Source organism: Channa argus, chromosome 12 (assembly GCF_033026475.1).
Source record: "Channa argus isolate prfri chromosome 12, Channa argus male v1.0, whole genome shotgun sequence".
NCBI classification, from domain to species: domain Eukaryota; kingdom Metazoa; phylum Chordata; class Actinopteri; order Anabantiformes; family Channidae; genus Channa; species Channa argus.
The window spans coordinates 761390-782202 of NC_090208.1; the positions used below are offsets into that span (position 1 = coordinate 761390).

A 20813-nucleotide genomic window follows, 5' to 3' on the forward strand; every position below is an offset into this window, starting at 1 on the left:
TAATCAGATAATTCTGCTGTGTGCATTTTGTTTGGATGCACCATCCTGTGAAAATTAAATTTTCTACATTCTGAAAGGGTGTGTGTGTGTGTGTGTGTGTGTGTGTGTGTGTGTGTGTGTGTGTGTGTGTGCAGGCACGCCTGCTTCCGGAAGGCTTCATACCTGAGCTGCAGAGAATGTTCTCAGCACCTGTAGAGTATAAAAAGTGCAGAAACACTGATTGGGTTTACCTCAGCATCACCATCCAGGGAAACTAGTCTACACTTCTTACCTGTTCATCATGATGAAGCTGATCGTATGTCTGACTGTCTTATGGACGCTCTTCGACCCAGGTAATTCTACTTATTCTAACAACGCTGTTTCTACACCCATTTAAAAAGAAACACAGGATCTATTTTACAACATTTACATTCATAAGAGAATATTCTTACCTAATAGTAACAATTATTAATTTAACTAAAGAAAAGCAAATGACATTTTTTGAAAGCACATTATAGGATAAGACTTATTATAGTCAACCTTTATGTTTTAAAGGGGCACTAAACTGTAACATTTTGTACCGAAAACATTATTACATGGTGATTTATTAGCACATATTATCCATGCAGGTGATTTTTGCGAGAAAAAAACATTTAGCATTTAAACACATTTTTTTTTTTGTCAGTTTTGCGTTGAAAGTATTTCTCAGCTAAATCCTCTGGACCCTCTGTGAACCAGCAAGTCATCTAACCTTAACCCTCGTGTAGGTTGTGTATCCCGTCCCTCTTATTTAACCAACAGAACCATTGCTTACAATATCTATTGAAGCAGATGTCTGTTATAATTGCACCACGCAGCACAATGGTTTTCGTTAAAACGGTCAGTTTCTAGCAAATTTTTTGCCCTTTAAGCACTTAAAAACATGATGATGATTGCAAGTGTGCAGTAGTTTGGCTTAAGCACACAAACATTAAGATTCGGTTTAGGCATAAAAAAGAGGATTGGAATTATTTAAAAAGTTGGGGTTTGCATTAAAAACCACTACTGCCCTAATATCACATAACTGTCACATAACTGGCATCGCATAGCTGGTGGCAACAGCAGCAATAGCAGGAGTTTAACACTGGAATTGAACGCTGGTCTTGTGTATTTTGTAACCCATCCAACCCCTCTGACATTCTCCTTCCAAACTCTTCAGAGGCTAAGTACAATGTGACTGTCCTTGAATATAAAACGAATAATAATGTCTACTTTTATTTAACAACAATAGCTTTGTCCCATCACCACTTCCCAACCTGTGTCTGGCTGTGACAATACCCATAATGATCATACAAATCCTATTGTCAAAGCAACCAACCACCAGCCAAATAAAAAACCTGTTTTTTCAGTTGATAGTTGTGTTGACACTGAGAAATACAGTGTTGTCTCTTGTATTAAACATCCTGGACTGTCTCCAAAAATCCACTCATGTGTCTCTACCAGCTGTTTTAAAGCACACAATGTGTCAACTTGATTATTTTTAGTACAATTACAAACCGTCCAACAAAATGACCTCATCACAATTGCTGTTATGCAAAATGTTGTTAAGCTTGTGTCCACCTTGGCCATGTCTGTTTGACAAGGACAGAGAATCCAATGGGGGTGGGACCAGACAATCTGGGATTTTGTTGAAAGTTAATTTACCACGATCTATCATGCAAACAGTAGCGTTTTCATTTCAAGCAGTAATATATTTTTGTGAAGTTTATATGACCTTACAGTTAAATTACAGAAACTGTTCACGGTGGGGATGGTGTGTAACTAGATGACTTCTGAAGCCAATTGGTTCCACTGGTTTTTAGTTAGGCTTTAGTAAGTCAAAGTATGCCACACTTTTCAGATATTTATTTGTAAAATATTTTCAAACCATTTATCATTTTCCTTTCACTTCACAATTATGTAGCACTTTGTGTTTAACCATCACACAAAACCCCAGAAAAATGCATTTACATTTGTGGTTCAAGAAGGCACTGTATATTCAGGGTGGGTTCATTTGTCCCACTAGGTTCAGATTACTGGTTCAGATTACTTGATTTGTACCCGTAGGTAAATTTGTCTGACAGTTTCGAGAGAGGCAGGTCCAATACACAGCCAGCTATTCAACCAAAACACCACATAGTATAGAAAATACATCAGGAGCCAAAACTTACTAAGAAATCAGTAGAAACAGTTTAAGTGCTCCAGTGCTAAACAAATCAAAATAGGTATAAAATAAAAAAAGAAAAGTGTATTTTAGGGAAAAAGAAATAAACATAATAAAACCAGTGAGGGCAATTTAATTAAGTTGTTAAAACTCCATTAAAGATAAATGAACAGAAATTACCGCGTGTTCAACAATGTAATAGCAGAAAAAGAAAGATGTTCCTAAAATGTCTGGTTTTACTCCTTGGTACTAAAAACCTGTATCCAGAAGGAAGCAACTGAAACTCCGGGAGTCCAGGCTGTTCTCAGGCTGACCGATGAGTTTACTCGCTCATCTCTTTACTTGATTTAGGGAGTTCTTATTTTTCAACAGAAATACTCCCAAACCATGAGACCAAAGCAAAGGATGAAACAGATTCCACAAAATCACGAGAAAAGATTGAGCTCATTTTCTTGTCAATGTGTTTCAAACAGTGTAAGCGTTGATACAGCTGTGCAGTTTTCCTCAAAATGTAATTTGGAGTCAGTGATGTTTCTGAAGTATCTATGTGACTCTACATATTCTACTGCTTGACCCTTGATATATGCCAGGGCTGTGAGTCTCCAAAGCCTCGGGTATAAACAGTTTATTGTACTTCTGAGATAAGCCTTTCTTCATCGTGGTTTTCTGCAATTCCAATACATGACTAGTTTCTGTCCTTGTTGCCTTGATATTGGCTGCCAGCCTCCTTTTCTGTGGAGGTTACTGTCCCCTATAGTTTATGTTAAACTTATAGCCAAGCTTCTGAAGGATCATGGTTGCTGTGGTGTATGTCAGCGTGTCTCAGGTGTGCTTGTAAGTGCTGCGAGTATCCAGGTGAGCTCAGAATTATATCTCAGTTCCTCTGGAATTTCATTAGAATCAATATTAAACCTGTGGAAAGTGAGTGTGTTGGTTAATGGGACTGAGGATAGTCAATGAAAAATCATGTGAGCAGGAAATATGTCAGGAAGCTACAGTCTGTGGACGTGACAAACAGAACTGGTTTGGTGCAAAGACGAGTTCTTTCTTCAACCGTGTTTCAGCTCTACTCTGGTTCTTTATGTAACTATATTTACTGTTTGTTGCTGCGGATATTTAATGTTATGCCCAAGCTAACAAACTGACCTTAACCTGTCTCTCAAGCTCTTTCTGTTAGTGTTGTTAGCACTGCAGCTAGGTTAACAGCTACAGATGGAGCAGCCTAAAACTGTGCTGTGATTCAAGGTGAAATCTGTTCATGTATTCTATACATGTTATCCACTGAATGTCAACCCACCGCGATGATGAAATGAAATCAGACCTGCCTTGTTGCTGTCCCTGAATCACCTCCTCAGAATGCTGTTGCTGTTTTGATCCACCAGGTGGAGCAGTGATTACTGTTACTGCTGGAATCAGCAGTTTCCAGCGTAAATTAAACTGGTATAAGAATGTTTGCATCCAGTTTAAGCGTTAAGGCGGAAGTTTTTTCTTCCATGTACAGAAACTTCGACCTACGGGCTTAGGACCTACAGACCTGCAAGTGTTTTTATTATAGTTGCACGGCAGACGTATATGTCCACAAGAGGACAATATTACATTTGCCACACCCCAATTAAATGAAGGAGCAATTGAGAAACAGCAGCGAAATGCGTGTGTTCTACAATCCACAACAGTGTCTGCTGAGGTAAAGATGGATTTTGAGAGTAAAATGGTCCTGATTAACTGAGACTCTCAGTTAAAAGATTCGGTTTCAGTTAAAATACAATAAAATGTGTAATGAATAAATAAAGTATAAAATGTAGAGAGACCACCAACACCAAACAGGCTGACAGACACTGGGTCTCAGTCCATGAAACTGTAATGTCAGACAGATTTATGTTTTTGTTTTACTAAAACTACTTAAAATGCAAATCCATGTTAAAATCAGGGTTTATGCTTTCAAAATATTTAAATGACAGTAACATTCAGTTTGAGCAGAAAAAGAAACATCATGCTGCTCAATAAACTCAGAGCTTCTGCCAGAGTTGTACAGTCAGACCTGTAGTCCTGAATGATACATATACATAACTATAATAATCTTGCCTAAACTAATGAAAATGACTCTAAAATGTGTTGTGTACACAGTGGTTACAGCTATTGGTGAAGCACAGGTTCTATGTGTAAATGTATTTTTGGGAGTAAAGAATGAGCCTGAGGTGTTGTTTAATGCCTTGGCAGCTGGGTGGATGTAGGTTAGGTTACAACAGAAGATCCAAAATGCATAAATGCAGATATGAACCTGCCATATTATTTTTACTAGGGTGACTTTATGCACAGAATTTGAGGAATACAGCTAAAGAAAAAAGTACACATTTTATTTACACTGCTTTCACATTCAGAAATCAAAATGTTACTTTGTTTGTAGTGCCCCTTTCAAAAACCCTTTAAATACATGCAGAAGTATCTTATAATCATCAAACACCTTAGACCAAGGAAGAAACAACTAATGTGTGATCACATTTACTGACCATTTTCTTCCCTACTGTGACAACTTCTGCTGGAACATCAACTCCTGCCTGAACATTTACTTCTATCAAAAAAGCAACTGCTGCCCCAGTGACAACCACCACTGCCTCAAAATCAACTGCAGCTGCTACATCACCTGCTGTCAAAGCAACAACTGCTGTTCCAAAGTTACCAGCTGCGACAACCCCAACTACTGTCAAGACGACAACAGCTACCACAGCAAAACCTACTACAAAAAAAAAACCGACAGTCCCAAGGACTACAACTACCACAAGAAAACCTACTACTAAAAAAACGACGACCATCCCAAAGACAACAACTACCACAACAAAACCTACTACTAAAAAGACAACAACGGTCCCAAAGACAACAGCTACCACAACAAAACCTACTACTAAAAAGACAACAACGGTCCCAAAGACAACAACTACCACAAGAAAACCTACTACTAAAAAAACGACGACCATCCCAAAGACAACAACTACCACAACAAAACCTACTACTAAAAAGACAACAACGGTCCCAAAGACAACAGCTACCACAACAAAACCTACTACTAAAAAGACAACAACGGTCCCAAAGACAACAGCTACCACAACAAAACCTACTACTAAAAAGACAACAACGGTCCCAAAGACAACAGCTACCACAACAAAACCTACTACTAAAAAAACAACAAAGTTCCCAAAGACAACAGCTACCACAACAAAACCTACTACTAAAAAGACAACAACGGTCCCAAAGACAACAGCTACCACAACAAAACCTACTACTAAAAAGACAACAACGGTCCCAAAGACAACAGCTACCACAACAAAACCTACTACTAAAAAGACAACAACGGTCCCAAAGACAACGACAACTGATACATCAACTGAATCAACAACTGAAACACCACCAACAAGTGAAACAACTATTGAATCAACAACTGAAATGACTATTGAATCAACAACTGAATCAACAACTGAAACAGCAACAACTGACTTAACAGAAACACCAACAACTGAATCAACAACTGAAACACCAACAACAACTGAAACAACCACTGAATTAAAAACTGAAACACCAACAACAGAAACAACTATTGAATCAACAACTGAAACACAAACAACCGAAACAACAACTGAATCAACAGCTGAAACAATGACAACTGACACATTAACTGCATCAACAACTGAAACACCAACAACACCTGAAACAACCATTGAATCAACAACTGAAACACCAACAACTGAAACAACCACTGAATCAACAAGTGAAACACCAACAACTGAATCAACAACTGAAACACCAACAACTGATAAAACCACTGAATCAACAACTGAACCACCAACAACTGAATCAACAACTGAAACACCAGTAACTGAATCAACAACTGAAACACCAACAACAACTGAAACAAACACTGAATCAACAACTGAAACACCAACAACTGAATCAACAACTGAAACACTAGCAACTGAATCAACAACTGAAACACCAACAACCACTGAAACAACCACTGAATCAACAACGGAAACACCGACAACTGAATCAACAACTGAAACACCACCAACAACTGAATCAACAACTGAAACACTAGCAACTGAATCAACAACTGAAACACCAACAACCACTGAAATAACCACTGAATCAACAACTGAAACTCCAACAACTGAATCAACCACTGAAACACCAACAACCACTGAAACGACCACTGAATCAACAACTGAAACACCAACAACAACTGAAACAACCACTGAATCAACAACTGAAACACCAACAACAACTGAAACAACCACTGAATCAACAACTGAAACACCAACAACAACTGAAACGACCACTGAATCAACAACTGAAACACCAACAACTGAATCAACCACTGAAACACCAACAACCACTGAAACAACCATTGAATCAACAACTGAAAAATCAACAACCACTGAAACAACCACTGAATCAACAACTGAAACACCAACAACTGAATCAACAACTGAAACATCACCAACAACTGAAACAACCACTGAATCAACAACTGAAACACCAACAACTGAATCAACAACTGAAACTCCAACAACTGAATCAACAACTGAAACACCACCAACAACTGAAACAACCACTGCATCAACAACTGAAACACCAACAACACCTGAAACAACCACTGAATCAACAACTGAAACACCAACAACTGAATCAACCACTGAAACACCAACAACCACTGAAACAACCATTGAATCAACAACTGAAAAACCAACAACCACTGAAACAACCACTGAATCAACAACTGAAACACCAACAACTGAATCAACAACTGAAACACCACCAACAACTGAAACAACCACTGAATCAACAACTGAAACACCAACAACTGAATCAACAACTGAAACACCAACAACTGAATCAACAACTGAAACACCACCAACAACTGAAACAACCACTGCATCAACAACTGAAACACCAACAACACCTGAAACAACCATTGAATCAACAACTGAAACACCAACAACTGAAACAACCACTGAATCAACAAGTGAAACACCAACAACTGAATCAACAAGTGAAACACCAACAACCACTGAAACAACCACTGAATCAACAACTGAAACACCAACAACTGAATCAACAACTGAAACACCAACAACTGATAAAACCACTGAATCAACAACTGAACCACCAACAACTGAATCAACAACTGAAACACCAGTAACTGAATCAACAACTGAAACACCAACAACAACTGAAACAACCACTGAATCAACAACTGAAACACCAACAACTGAATCAACAACTGAAACACTAGCAACTGAATCAACAACTGAAACACCAACAACCACTGAAACAACCACTGAATCAACAACGGAAACACCGACAACTGAATCAACAACTGAAACACCACCAACAACTGAATCAACAACTGAAACACTAGCAACTGAATCAACAACTGAAACACCAACAACCACTGAAATAACCACTGAATCAACAACTGAAACTCCAACAACTGAATCAACCACTGAAACACCAACAACCACTGAAACGACAACTGAAATGACCACTGAATCAACAACTGAAACACAAACAACTGAATCAACCACTGAAACACCAACAACCACTGAAACGACCACTGAATCAACAACTGAAACACCAACAACTGAATCAACCACTGAAACACCACCAACAACTGAAACGACCACTGAATCAACAACTGAAACACCAACAACTGAATCAACCACTGAAACACCAACAACCACTGAAACAACCATTGAATCAACAACTGAAAAACCAACAACCACTGAAACAACCACTGAATCAACAACTGAAACACCAACAACTGAATCAACAACTGAAACACCACCAACAACTGAAACAACCACTGAATCAACAACTGAAACACCAACAACTGAATCAACAACTGAAACACCAACAACTGAATCAACAACTGAAACACCACCAACAACTGAAACAACCACTGAATCAACAACTGAAACACCAACAACTGAATCAACAACTGAAACACCAACACCCACTGAAACAACCACTGAATCAACAACTGAAACATCAACAACTGAATCAACAACTGAAACACCAACAACTGAATCAACAACTGAAACACCAACAACTGAATCAACAACTGAAACACCAACAACTGAATCAACAACTGAAACAACCACTGAATCAACAACTGAAACACCAACAACTGAATCAACAACTGAAACACCACCAACAACTGATAAAACCACTGAATCAACAACTGAAACACCAACAACTGAATCAACCACTGAAACAACAACAACCACTGAAACAACCACTGAATCAACAACTGAAACATCAACAACTGAATCAACAACTGAAACACCACCAACAACTGAAACAACCACTGAATCAACAACTGAAACACCAACAACTGAATCAACCACTGAAACACCAACAACCACTGAAACGACCACTGAATCAACAACTGAAACACCAACAACAACTGAAACAACCACTGAATCAACAACTGAAACACCAACAACAACTGAAACAACCACTGAATCAACAACTGAAACACCAACATCAACTGAAATGACCACTGAATCAACAACTGAAACACCAACAACTGAATCAACCACTGAAACACCAACAACCACTGAAACAACCATTGAATCAACAACTGAAAAACCAACAACCACTGAAACAATCACTGAATCAACAACTGAAACACCAACAACTGAATCAACAACTGAAACACCACCAACAACTGAAACAACCACTGAATCAACAACTGAAACACCAACAACTGAATCAACAACTGAAACACCAACAACTGAATCAACCACTGAAACACCAACAACCACTGAAACAACCATTGAATCAACAACTGAAAAACCAACAACCACTGAAACAACCACTGAATCAACAACTGAAACACCAACAACTGAATCAACAACTGAAACACCACCAACAACTGAAACAACCACTGAATCAACAACTGAAACACCAACAACTGAATCAACAACTGAAACACCAACAACTGAATCAACAACTGAAACACCACCAACAACTGAAACAACCACTGAATCAACAACTGAAACACCAACAACTGAATCAACAACTGAAACACCAACAACCACTGAAACAACCACTGAATCAACAACTGAAACATCAACAACTGAATCAACAACTGAAACACCAACAACTGAATCAACAACTGAAACACCAACAACTGAATCAACAACTGAAACACCAACAACTGAATCAACAACTGAAACAACCACTGAATCAACAACTGAAACACCAACAACTGAATCAACAACTGAAACACCACCAACAACTGATAAAACCACTAAATCAACAACTGAAACACCACCAACAACTGAATCAACCACTGAAACAACAACAACCACTGAAACAACCACTGAATCAACAACTGAAACACCAACAACTGAATCAACGACTGAAACACCACCAACAACTGAAACAACCACTGAATCAACAACTGAAACACCAACAACTGAATCAACAACTGAAACACCACCAACAACTGAAACAACCACTGAATCAACAACTGAAACACCAACAACTGAATCAACCACTGAAACACCAACAACCACTGAAACGACCACTGAATCAACAACTGAAACACCAACAACAACTGAAACAACCACTGAATCAACAACTGAAACACCAACAACAACTGAAACAACCACTGAATCAACAACTGAAACACCAACATCAACTGAAACGACCACTGAATCAACAACTGAAACACCAACAACTGAATCAACCACTGAAACACCAACAACCACTGAAACAACCATTGAATCAACAACTGAAAAACCAACAACCACTGAAACAACCACTGAATCAACAACTGAAACACCAACAACTGAATCAACAACTGAAACACCACCAACAACTGAAACAACCACTGAATCAACAACTGAAACACCAACAACTGAATCAACAACTGAAACACCAACAACTGAATCAACCACTGAAACACCAACAACCACTGAAACAACCATTGAATCAACAACTGAAAAACCAACAACCACTGAAACAACCACTGAATCAACAACTGAAACACCAACAACTGAATCAACAACTGAAACACCACCAACAACTGAAACAACCACTGAATCAACAACTGAAACACCAACAACTGAATCAACAACTGAAACACCACCAACAACTGAAACAACCACTGAATCAACAACTGAAACACCAACAACTGAATCAACCACTGAAACACCAACAACCACTGAAACGACCACTGAATCAACAACTGAAACACCAACAACAACTGAAACAACCACTGAATCAACAACTGAAACACCAACAACAACTGAAACAACCACTGAATCAACAACTGAAACACCAACATCAACTGAAACGACCACTGAATCAACAACTGAAACACCAACAACTGAATCAACCACTGAAACACCAACAACCACTGAAACAACCATTGAATCAACAACTGAAAAACCAACAACCACTGAAACAACCACTGAATCAACAACTGAAACACCAACAACTGAATCAACAACTGAAACACCACCAACAACTGAAACAACCACTGAATCAACAACTGAAACACCAACAACTGAATCAACAACTGAAACACCAACAACTGAATCAACCACTGAAACACCAACAACCACTGAAACAACCATTGAATCAACAACTGAAAAACCAACAACCACTGAAACAACCACTGAATCAACAACTGAAACACCAACAACTGAATCAACAACTGAAACACCACCAACAACTGAAACAACCACTGAATCAACAACTGAAACACCAACAACTGAATCAACAACTGAAACACCAACAACTGAATCAACAACTGAAACACCACCAACAACTGAAACAACCACTGAATCAACAACTGAAACACCAACAACTGAATCAACAACTGAAACACCAACAACCACTGAAACAACCACTGAATCAACAACTGAATCATCAACAACTGAATCAACAACTGAAACACCAACAACTGAATCAACAACTGAAACACCAACAACTGAATCAACAACTGAAACACCAACAACTGAATCAACAACTGAAACAACCACTGAATCAACAACTGAAACACCAACAACTGAATCAACAACTGAAACACCACCAACAACTGATAAAACCACTAAATCAACAACTGAAACACCACCAACAACTGAATCAACCACTGAAACAACAACAACCACTGAAACAACCACTGAATCAACAACTGAAACACCAACAACTGAATCAACGACTGAAACACCACCAACAACTGAAACAACCACTGAATCAACAACTGAAACACCATCAACTGAATCAACAACTGAAACACCAACAACCACTGAAACAAACACTGAATCAACAACTGAAACATCAACAACTGAATCAACAACTGAAACACCAACAACTGAATCAACCACTGAAACACCGACAACCACTGAAACAACCATTGAATCAACAACTGAAAAACCAACAACCACTGAAACAACCACTGAATCAACAACGGAAACACCAACAACTGAATCAACAACTGAAACACCAACAACCACTGAAACAACCACTGAATCAACAACTGAAACAACCACTGAATCAACAACTGAAACACCAACAACTGAATCAACAACTGAATCAACAACTGAAACACCACCAACAACTGAAACAACCACTGAATCAACAACTGAAACACCAACAACTGAATCAACAACTGAAACACCAACAACCACTGAAACAACCACTGAATCAACAACTGAAACATCAACAACTGAATCAACAACTGAAACACCAACAACTGAATCAACAACTGAAACACCAACAACTGAATCAACAACTGAAACACCAACAACTGAATCAACAACTGAAACAACCACTGAATCAACAACTGAAACACCAACAACTGAATCAACAACTGAAACACCACCAACAACTGATAAAACCACTAAATCAACAACTGAAACACCACCAACAACTGAATCAACCACTGAAACAACAACAACCACTGAAACAACCACTGAATCAACAACTGAAACACCAACAACTGAATCAACGACTGAAACACCACCAACAACTGAAACAACCACTGAATCAACAACTGAAACACCAACAACTGAATCAACAACTGAAACACCAACAACCACTGAAACAAACACTGAATCAACAACTGAAACATCAACAACTGAATCAACAACTGAAACACCAACAACTGAATCAACCACTGAAACACCGACAACCACTGAAACAACCATTGAATCAACAACTGAAAAACCAACAACCACTGAAACAACCACTGAATCAACAACGGAAACACCAACAACTGAATCAACAACTGAAACACCAACAACCACTGAAACAACCACTGAATCAACAACTGAAACAACCACTGAATCAACAACTGAAACACCAACAACTGAATCAACAACTGAATCAACAACTGAAACACCAACAACAACTGAAACAACCACTGAATCAACAACTGAAACACCAACAACTGAATCAACAACTGAAACACCAACAACCACTGAAACAACCACTGAATCAACAACTGAAACATCAACAACTGAATCAACAACTGAAACACCAACAACTGAATCAACAACTGAAACACCACCAACAACTGATAAAACCACTGAATCAACAACTAAAACACCAACAACTGAATCAACCACTGAAACAACAACAACCACTGAAACAACCACTGAATTAACAACTGAAACACCAACAACTGAATCAACAACTGAAACACCACCAACAACTGAAACAACCACTGAATCAACAACAGAATCAACAACTGAAACACCAGCAACTGAATCAACAACTGAAACACCAACCACTGAATCAACAACTGAAACACCAACAACTGAATCAACAACTGAAACACCACCAACAACTGAAACAACCACTGAATCAACAACTGAATCAACAACTGAAACACCAGCAACTGAATCAACAACTGAAACACCAACCACTGAATCAACAACTGAAACACCAACAACTGAATCAACAACTGAAACACCACCAACAACTGAAACAACCACTGAATCAACAACTGAAACAACCACTGAATCAACAACTGAAACACCAACAACTGAATCAACAACTGAATCAACAACTGAAACACCAACAACAACTGAAACACCAACAACTGAATCAACAACTGAAACACCAACAACTGAATCAACAACTGAAACACCAACAACCACTGAAACAACCACTGAATCAACAACTGAAACATCAACAACTGAATCAACAACTGAAACACCAACAACTGAATCAACAACTGAAACACCACCAACAACTGATAAAACCACTGAATCAACAACTAAAACACCAACAACTGAATCAACCACTGAAACAACAACAACCACTGAAACAACCACTGAATCAACAACTGAAACACCAACAACTGAATCAACAACTGAAACACCACCAACAACTGAAACAACCACTGAATCAACAACTGAATCAACAACTGAAACACCAGCAACTGAATCAACAACTGAAACACCAACCACTGAATCAACAACTGAAACACCAACAACTGAATCAACAACTGAAACACCACCAACAACTGATAAAACCACTGAATCAACAACTGAAACACCAACAACTGAATCAACAACTGAAACACCACCAACAACTAATAAAACCACTGAATCAACAACTGAAACACCAACAACTGAATCAACCACTGAAACAACAACAACCACTGAAACAACCACTGAATCAACAACTGAAACACCAGCAAATGAATCAACAACTGAAACACCAACAACTGAATCAACAACTGAAACACCACCAACAACTGAAACAACCACTGAATCAACAACTGAAACAACCACTGAATCAACAACTGAAACACCAACAACTGAATCAACAACTGAATCAACAACTGAAACACCAACAACAACTGAAACACCAACAACTGAATCAACAACTGAAACACCAACAACTGAATCAACAACTGAAACACCAACAACCACTGAAACAACCACTGAATCAACAACTGAAACATCAACAACTGAATCAACAACTGAAACACCAACAACTGAATCAACAACTGAAACACCACCAACAACTGATAAAACCACTGAATCAACAACTAAAACACCAACAACTGAATCAACCACTGAAACAACAACAACCACTGAAACAACCACTGAATCAACAACTGAAACACCAACAACTGAATCAACAACTGAAACACCACCAACAACTGAAACAACCACTGAATCAACAACTGAATCAACAACTGAAACACCAGCAACTGAATCAACAACTGAAACACCAACCACTGAATCAACAACTGAAACACCAACAACTGAATCAACAACTGAAACACCACCAACAACTGATAAAACCACTGAATCAACAACTGAAACACCAACAACTGAATCAACAACTGAAACACCACCAACAACTAATAAAACCACTGAATCAACAACTGAAACACCAACAACTGAATCAACCACTGAAACAACAACAACCACTGAAACAACCACTGAATCAACAACTGAAACACCAGCAAATGAATCAACAACTGAAACACCAACAACTGAATCAACGACTGAAACACCAACAACTGAATCAACAACTGAAACACCACCAACCACTGAATCAACAACTGAAACACCAACAACTGAATCAACCACTGAAACAACAACAACCACTGAAACAACCACTGAATCAACAACTGAAACACCTACAATTGAATCAACAACTGAAGCACCACCATCAACTGAAACAACCACTGAATCAACAACTGAAACACCAACAACTGAAACACCAACAACCACTGAATCAACAACGGAAACACCAACAACTGAATCAACAACCGAAACACCACCAACAACTGAAACAACCACTGAATCAACAACTGATACACCAACAACTGAATCAACAACTGAAACAACAACTGAATCAACAACTGAAACACCAACAACTGAATCAACAACTGAAACACCACCAACAACTGAAACAACCACTGAATCAACAACTGAAACACCAACAACTGAATCAACAACTGAAACACCAACAACCACTGAATCAACAACTGAAACATCAACAACTGAATCAACAACTGAAACACCACCAACAACTGAAACAACCACTGAATCAACAACTGAAACACCAACAACTGAATCAACAACTGAAACACCAACAACCACTGAAACAACCACTGAATCAACAACTGAAACATCAACAACTGAATCAACAACTGAAACACCAACAACTGAATCAACAACTGAAACACCAACAACTGAATCAACAACTGAAACACCAACAACTGACTCAACAAGTGAAACACCAACAACCACTGAAAAAACCACTGAATCAACAACTGAAACACCAACAACTGAATCAACCACTGAAACAACAACAACCACTGAAACAACCACTGAATCAACAACTGAAACACCTACAACTGAATCAACAACTGAAGCACCACCAACAACTGAAACAACCACTGAATCAACAACTGAAACACCAACAACTGAAACACCAACAACCACTGAATCAACAACGGAAACACCAACAACTGAATCAACAACCGAAACACCACCAACAACTGAAACAACCACTGAATCAACAACTGATACACCAACAACTGAATCAACCATTGAAACAACAACTGAATCAACAACTGAAACACCAACAACTGAATCAACAACTGAAACACCACCAACAACTGAAACAACCACGGAATCAACAACTGAAACACCAACAACTGAATCAACAACTGAAACACCAACAACCACTGAAACAACCACTGAATCAACAACTGAAACATCAACAACTGAATCAACAACTGAAACACCAACAACTGAATCAACAACTGAAACACCAACAACTGAATCAACAACTGAAACACCAACAACTGACTCAACAAGTGAAACACCAACAACCACTGAAAAAACCACTGAATCAACAGCTGAAACACCAACAACTGAATCAACCACTGAAACCACAACAACCACTGAAACAACCACTGAATCAACAACTGAAACACCACCAACAACTGATAAAACCACTGAATCATTAACTGAAACACCAACAACTGAATCAACCACTGAAACAACAACAACCACTGAAACAACCACTGAATCAACAACTGAAACACCAACAACTGAATCAACGACTGAAACACCAACAACTGAATCAACAACTGAAACACCACCAACAACTGATAAAACCACTGAATCAACAACTGAAACACCAACAACTGAATCAACCACTGAAACAACAACAACCACTGAAACAACCACTGAATCAACAACTGAAACATCTACAACTGAATCAACAACTGAAGCACCACCAACAACTGAAAAAACCACTGAATCAACAACTGAAACACCAACAACCACTGAATCAACAACGGAAACACCAACAACTGAATCAACAACCGAAACACCACCAACAACTGAAACAACCACTGAATCAACAACTGATACACCAACAACTGAATCAACAACTGAAACACCAGCAACTGAATCAACAACTGAAACACCAACAACCACTAAAACAACCACTGAATCAACAACGGAAACACCAACAACTGAATCAACCACTGAAACAACAACTGAATCAACAACTGAAACACCAACAACTGAATCAACCACTGAAACAACAACTGAATCAACAACTGAAACACCAACAACTGAATCAACAACTGAAACACCAACAACTGACTCAACAAGTGAAACACCAACAACCACTGAAAAAACCACTGAATCAACAACTGAAACACCAACAACTGAATCAACCACTGAAACAACAACAACCACTGAAACAACCACTGAATCAACAACTGAAACACCTACAACTGAATCAACAACTGAAGCACCACCAACAACTGAAACAACCACTGAATCAACAACTGAAACACCAACAACTGAAACACCAACAACCACTGAATCAACAACGGAAACACCAACAACTGAATCAACAACCGAAACGCCACCAACAACTGAAACAACCACTGAATCAACAACTGATACACCAACAACTGAATCAACCATTGAAACAACAACTGAATCAACAACTGAAACACCAACAACTGAATCAACAACTGAAACACCAACAACCACTGAAACAACCACTGAATCAACAACTGAAACACCAACAACTGAATCAACAACTGAAACACCAACAACTGAATCAACAACTGAAACACCAACAACTGAATCAACAACTGAAACACCAACAACTGACTCAACAAGTGAAACACCAACAACCACTGAAAAAACCACTGAATCAACAACTGAAACACTAACAACTGAATCAACCACTGAAACCACAACAACCACTGAAACAACCACTGAATCAACAACTGAAACACCACCAACAACTGATAAAACCACTGAATCATTAACTGAAACACCAACAACTGAATCAACCACTGAAACAACAACAACCACTGAAACAACCACTGAATCAACAACTGAAACACCAGCAAATGAATCAACAACTGAAACACCAACAACTGAATCAACGACTGAAACACCAACAACTGAATCAACAACTGAAACACCTACAACTGAATCAACAACTGAAGCACCACCAACAACTGAAACAACCACTGAATCAACAACTGAAACACCAACAACTGAAACACCAACAACCACTGAATCAACAATGGAAACACCAACAACTGAATCAACAACCGAAACACCACCAACAACTGAAACAACCACTGAATCAACAACTGATACACCAACAACTGAATCAACAACTGAAACACCAGCAACTGAATCAACAACTGAAACACCAACAACCACTGAAACAACCACTGAATCAACAACGGAAACACCAACAACTGAATCAACCACTGAAACAACAACTGAATTAACTACTGAAACACCAACAACTGAAACAACCACTGAAACACCAATAACCACCACTACTACAGCTGTCAAGACGACGGCTGCCCCCAAAACTACTACAGCTGTCAAGACGACGAGGGCTACGCCCAAAACTACTACATCTGTCAAGACAACGAGGGCTACGCCCAAAACTACTGCTGCTGTCAAGACAACGACATCTGCCCCCAAAACTACTGCTGCTGTCAAGACAACGACGTCTACCCCCAAAACTATTACTGCTGTGAAGACAACGGCTGCCCCCAAAACTACTACTGCTGTCAAGACAACGACGGCTGCCCCCAAAACTACTGCTGCTGTCAAGACAACGACGGCTGCCCCCAAAACTACTGCTGCTGTGAAGACAACAACGGCTGCCCCCAAAACTACTACTGCTGTTAAGACAACGGCTGCCCTCAAAACTACTACTGCTGTCAAGACAACAACGGCTGCCCCCAAAACTACTACTGCTGTCAAGACAACGAAGGCTGCCCCCAAAACTACTACTGCTGTCAAGACAACGACGGCTGCCCCCAAAACTACTACTGCTGTTAAGACAACGGCTGCCCCCAAAACTACTACTGCTGTCAAGACAACAACGGCTGCCCCCAAAACTACTACTGCTGTCAAGACAACGAAGGCTGCCCCCAAAACTACTACTGCTGTCAAGACAACGACGGCTGCCCCCAAAACTACTACGGCTGTCAAGACAACGACGGCTGCCCCCAAAACTACTACGGCTGTCAAGACAACGACCACTGCTTTAAAATCTACAGGTGTTTCACTATAAACTGCTTGACAAACAACATAACTTATCCCAATGAACACACCCACTGTTGTCTCAACTAAAACCGCTGTTTCAAGAACAAATTCTGTCCTCAACCTCTTCTGTCCCAGCCTCATTGGTTTCTAAGACAAGAACTTCTAATGTTCTAATCTTTATTGTCCTAACAAAAACAATAAATTGATTTCTTATACAGTGACACAGTTATTGTAAGGCAATCCTGCCTGGGGAACTTCTACTTTACTGTGCACACTTTGCAATTTTGCTATAACACAATATTAAGCATATTCTAGAACATGTTTTTAATTTGTATATTTCCTGATGCAAGCAACATTTTCAAAATGTTGCTAGACAAGGGTGTAAACACTGGTAGTGGGTTTTTCTTATTACAGTTATTACTTCTTCTTCTTTTCCTTTGGGCTGTTCCCTTTCAGGTGTCTCCACAGTGAATCATGTGCCTCCATCTAACTCTGTCCTCTGCATCCTCTTCTCTCACACCAACTAACTTCATGTCCTCTCTCACTACATCCATAAATCTCCTCTATGCTCTTCATCTAGACCTCTAGACTAACCTTGTATAATTATATATTTACTGTTTTAAAAAATATTTTAATATGTGTAGGTTTTCAGGTTTTGATTGAATAAAAAGATGATATGATTTACTATGAGGTATTTTCATAATGTTTTTTGTGTTTTGCAGACTAAAAGAAAAAATCAATCAACTGCTTATTCACTACTGATTTTAGTTGGATGTGGGAGAATTTTATCAAGTGTACAAAGAATATTGAACAATAACCTTAGTAACGTACATGGCCCTCAGCATTAGAAGTGGGTATCAGAGCTTTACTCTGTTTAATATAGTCAGAGAAGCTTTTACAGCTGATTTAAGCAAATTTTCTTTTTTCTCTTGATAAACCTGCAACAGCAGCATCTGTAAAATCTTTTCTAGTGGGTATTTCATTTATTGGTTCCATTTTTCGAATCTAACATAGATGCCTGTGTATTTCGAAGCTGTGGTGGTCATTAGATGTAAAGGTGTTTGGTTTTATGCTTCCTGCATATTACACAATCTTTAGTGACTTATGTACTTGTCACTGCTGGGAAGTTTCATAATGGGCCTGAAAATGAAGGAGCTGCCAAACCTGCTGCTACATAACTCAGATAAGACAGTAAATGGAGTGTTGCCAGTTTCACAACACAACAAGTCATTCTTTGATGTAGTCTGTCATACACGTCTCTTTGTATCGAGACAAAGTCAGTCTTTGTCACGTAATGACATGATTATCTTTGGTATTAGGAGAAGTGAGACATAATAAACATGTCATAAGAACAAATGATCAATAATAATAAGTACTGGCTACATGTGTGATACAGACAACTATGTCCATGTATTAAATAACAAGCATTTTAAAAAGTGATATTGGACATTTATTGTCATGGTTACTATACTACTACATGGTTAAAGTTTTGGAATAATTGTTATAATAACTATTGTATAGGAAATTGTTGGACACTCTGGGGCTATGTGATATGACCGAAACTTTATATATTGATGATTAATGTCATATTCTGATAACAATAAATATTACCACAGAGCACAGTATCTGTTAGTTCATTGAACATAGAATATTTTATTACAATTTAAATTATATAGTTGACCATGTTTCTACTTAGAATCTAAGTGTAAATTTTCAATAAGCCATGTCACAAAGTGTACAACATACTTAAGTGGCTTTCATCCAAAGATGATTGTTGAGTTGTCTGTTGATGGCACAGATGTGGTTCTGCTGGAGCACAGAGGGGGGAGACTTTTTTCCTACCAGTGAACAGAAAGAGTTGCATGATCAAAATAAAATCACATGTAATGGTCAAAGGTGTTCTATTAAATTTAAAGTGGATTGACTGATTCACAACTTGAACTCATGCAGAGTATATCACATTAAAACACATTCCACCTTAAAAGTTGATCTCAGCAGCTTCAGCTGCGTTGCTTTTAAATGGTAAATGGCCACTTATATAGCACATTTATCCAAAGTGCTTTGCA

At 38.6% G+C, this 20813-nt stretch overlaps 1 protein-coding gene across 1 annotated transcript; it reads left to right on the plus strand.

Moving 5' to 3' along the window:
• The first annotated feature begins 231 nt into the window (after positions 1–231).
• On the plus strand, positions 232–20365 carry LOC137137977 (mucin-2-like). The gene is made up of 2 exons (XM_067524848.1): positions 232–332; positions 4743–20365. The coding sequence occupies exons 1-2, from the start codon at positions 281–283 to the stop codon at positions 18773–18775; spliced, it is 14085 nt and encodes a 4694-aa protein (XP_067380949.1). The 5' UTR covers positions 232–280; the 3' UTR covers positions 18776–20365.
• The last annotated feature ends 448 nt before the right edge of the window (positions 20366–20813 follow it).